Raw genomic sequence first — 1415 nt, 5'->3', positions numbered from 1 at the left:
ATATATATATATATATATATATATATATATATATATATATACGCACACACACACAGACACATACATGCACCGCATATGCTCGAGTGATAGTCGATTTCATGTAAAAGTCAATCCCTCTTTTTGGCCTAAAAACTGGGAATTTTCCATAGACCCAGTATAAAAGTTGAGCCTAGTATTTCACGGACAACAGGATATTTGTGGGTCAAGGTATCATATTATTCTGTACATGGAAATAACACTGTTACAAAATTGTGTGGCTACCTTACTCTATAGTTGGAATACTTGGTGCTTGTAATGGAATCCTCAGTGCTTAAAGTAAAAACCATGCAATAGGGAGCACTACACAAGTGTTGAATGGTGCTACATCACCATTACTAAAATGTATGCTGCAAGCCTGCATACATCTTCAAGCACAATAAACACATGTGTGATACACTCATTTATATGGTGAGAAAAGGGGTTTCACAGACAGCACTATTGACAAATGCCACTGTCTGAACTCATACAAAGGCATGACTCTGGTAAGCCTAAAAACATTTAATTAATCGCTAGATCAGTGGTTCCCATGCAACCTTTATATTTTCCTCATCTTCAAATACAACAAACACGTGCATCATATGCTCGTCTGTTTGCATGGTGAGAAACGCATTTCACAGACAGCACTATCGGCAAACAACAACAAACACCACTGTATGAATCCCTACAGAGGCATGATTTCGGTAAACCTAAAAACATTTAGTTAATCACTAGGTCAGTGGTTCCGAAACTTCTTTGGCCGCAGTATCCTTCAACATTATTTTAAAAAAATATGGAACCCCAGGGGTTTTGCAGAACACATTTTGGGAATCCCTGCACCAGATTAACAACTCTACACCATATTATGGTCATTTATTGGTAACTGCATATGACATCCTGCAACTTTTTTAAAATTTCTATGAGGGATAGACAGAGATAGAAATTAAAGAAAAAACAATTAAGGTGAATGATGGGAATGTAAAAAATTTTTTTAAATATATAAAACCAAATACCAGGTTTGTTTAACTGGATTTCATTTTGCTGACTGAGTTCAGAATCCATGTGATATGTAACAGTAGTCAACTTTAGATTTTCTTTCTGATTATCATCGCATTCTTTCTCAACAATACTGTAAAAGAAATCAAGCAAGATTAACTCTTTCGCATTTAATCCTTCAGATTATTCTGTTAAATTGTAAGGCTTATTTATTCACATCATCATCGTTTAACGTCTGCTTTCCATGCTAGCATAGGTTGGACGATTTGACTGAGGACTGGCAAGCCAGAAGGCTGCACCAGGCTCCAATCTGATCTGGCAGAGTTTTTACAGCTTGATGCCCTTCCTAACGCCAACCACTCCGAGAGTGTAGTGGGTGCTTTTACGTGCCACCGGCATGAAGG

At 37.2% G+C, this 1415-nt stretch overlaps 1 protein-coding gene across 1 annotated transcript in view; it reads right to left on the bottom strand.

Moving 5' to 3' along the window:
• LOC106872771 (claspin) overlaps positions 1-1415 on the bottom strand; it is a 59663-nt gene that overhangs the window by 52102 nt on the left and 6146 nt on the right. Inside the window, exon 5 of the mRNA XM_014919871.2 lies at positions 1029-1144. Within this exon, the coding sequence (XP_014775357.1) occupies positions 1029-1144 (116 nt within the window). The remainder of the gene's footprint in view (positions 1-1028; positions 1145-1415) is intronic.

Source organism: Octopus bimaculoides, chromosome 11 (assembly GCF_001194135.2).
Source record: "Octopus bimaculoides isolate UCB-OBI-ISO-001 chromosome 11, ASM119413v2, whole genome shotgun sequence".
In the NCBI taxonomy this organism is placed as follows: domain Eukaryota; kingdom Metazoa; phylum Mollusca; class Cephalopoda; order Octopoda; family Octopodidae; genus Octopus; species Octopus bimaculoides.
Note: the sequence above shows the minus strand (reverse complement) of the source record. Positions and strands in the feature narration are given on the sequence as shown.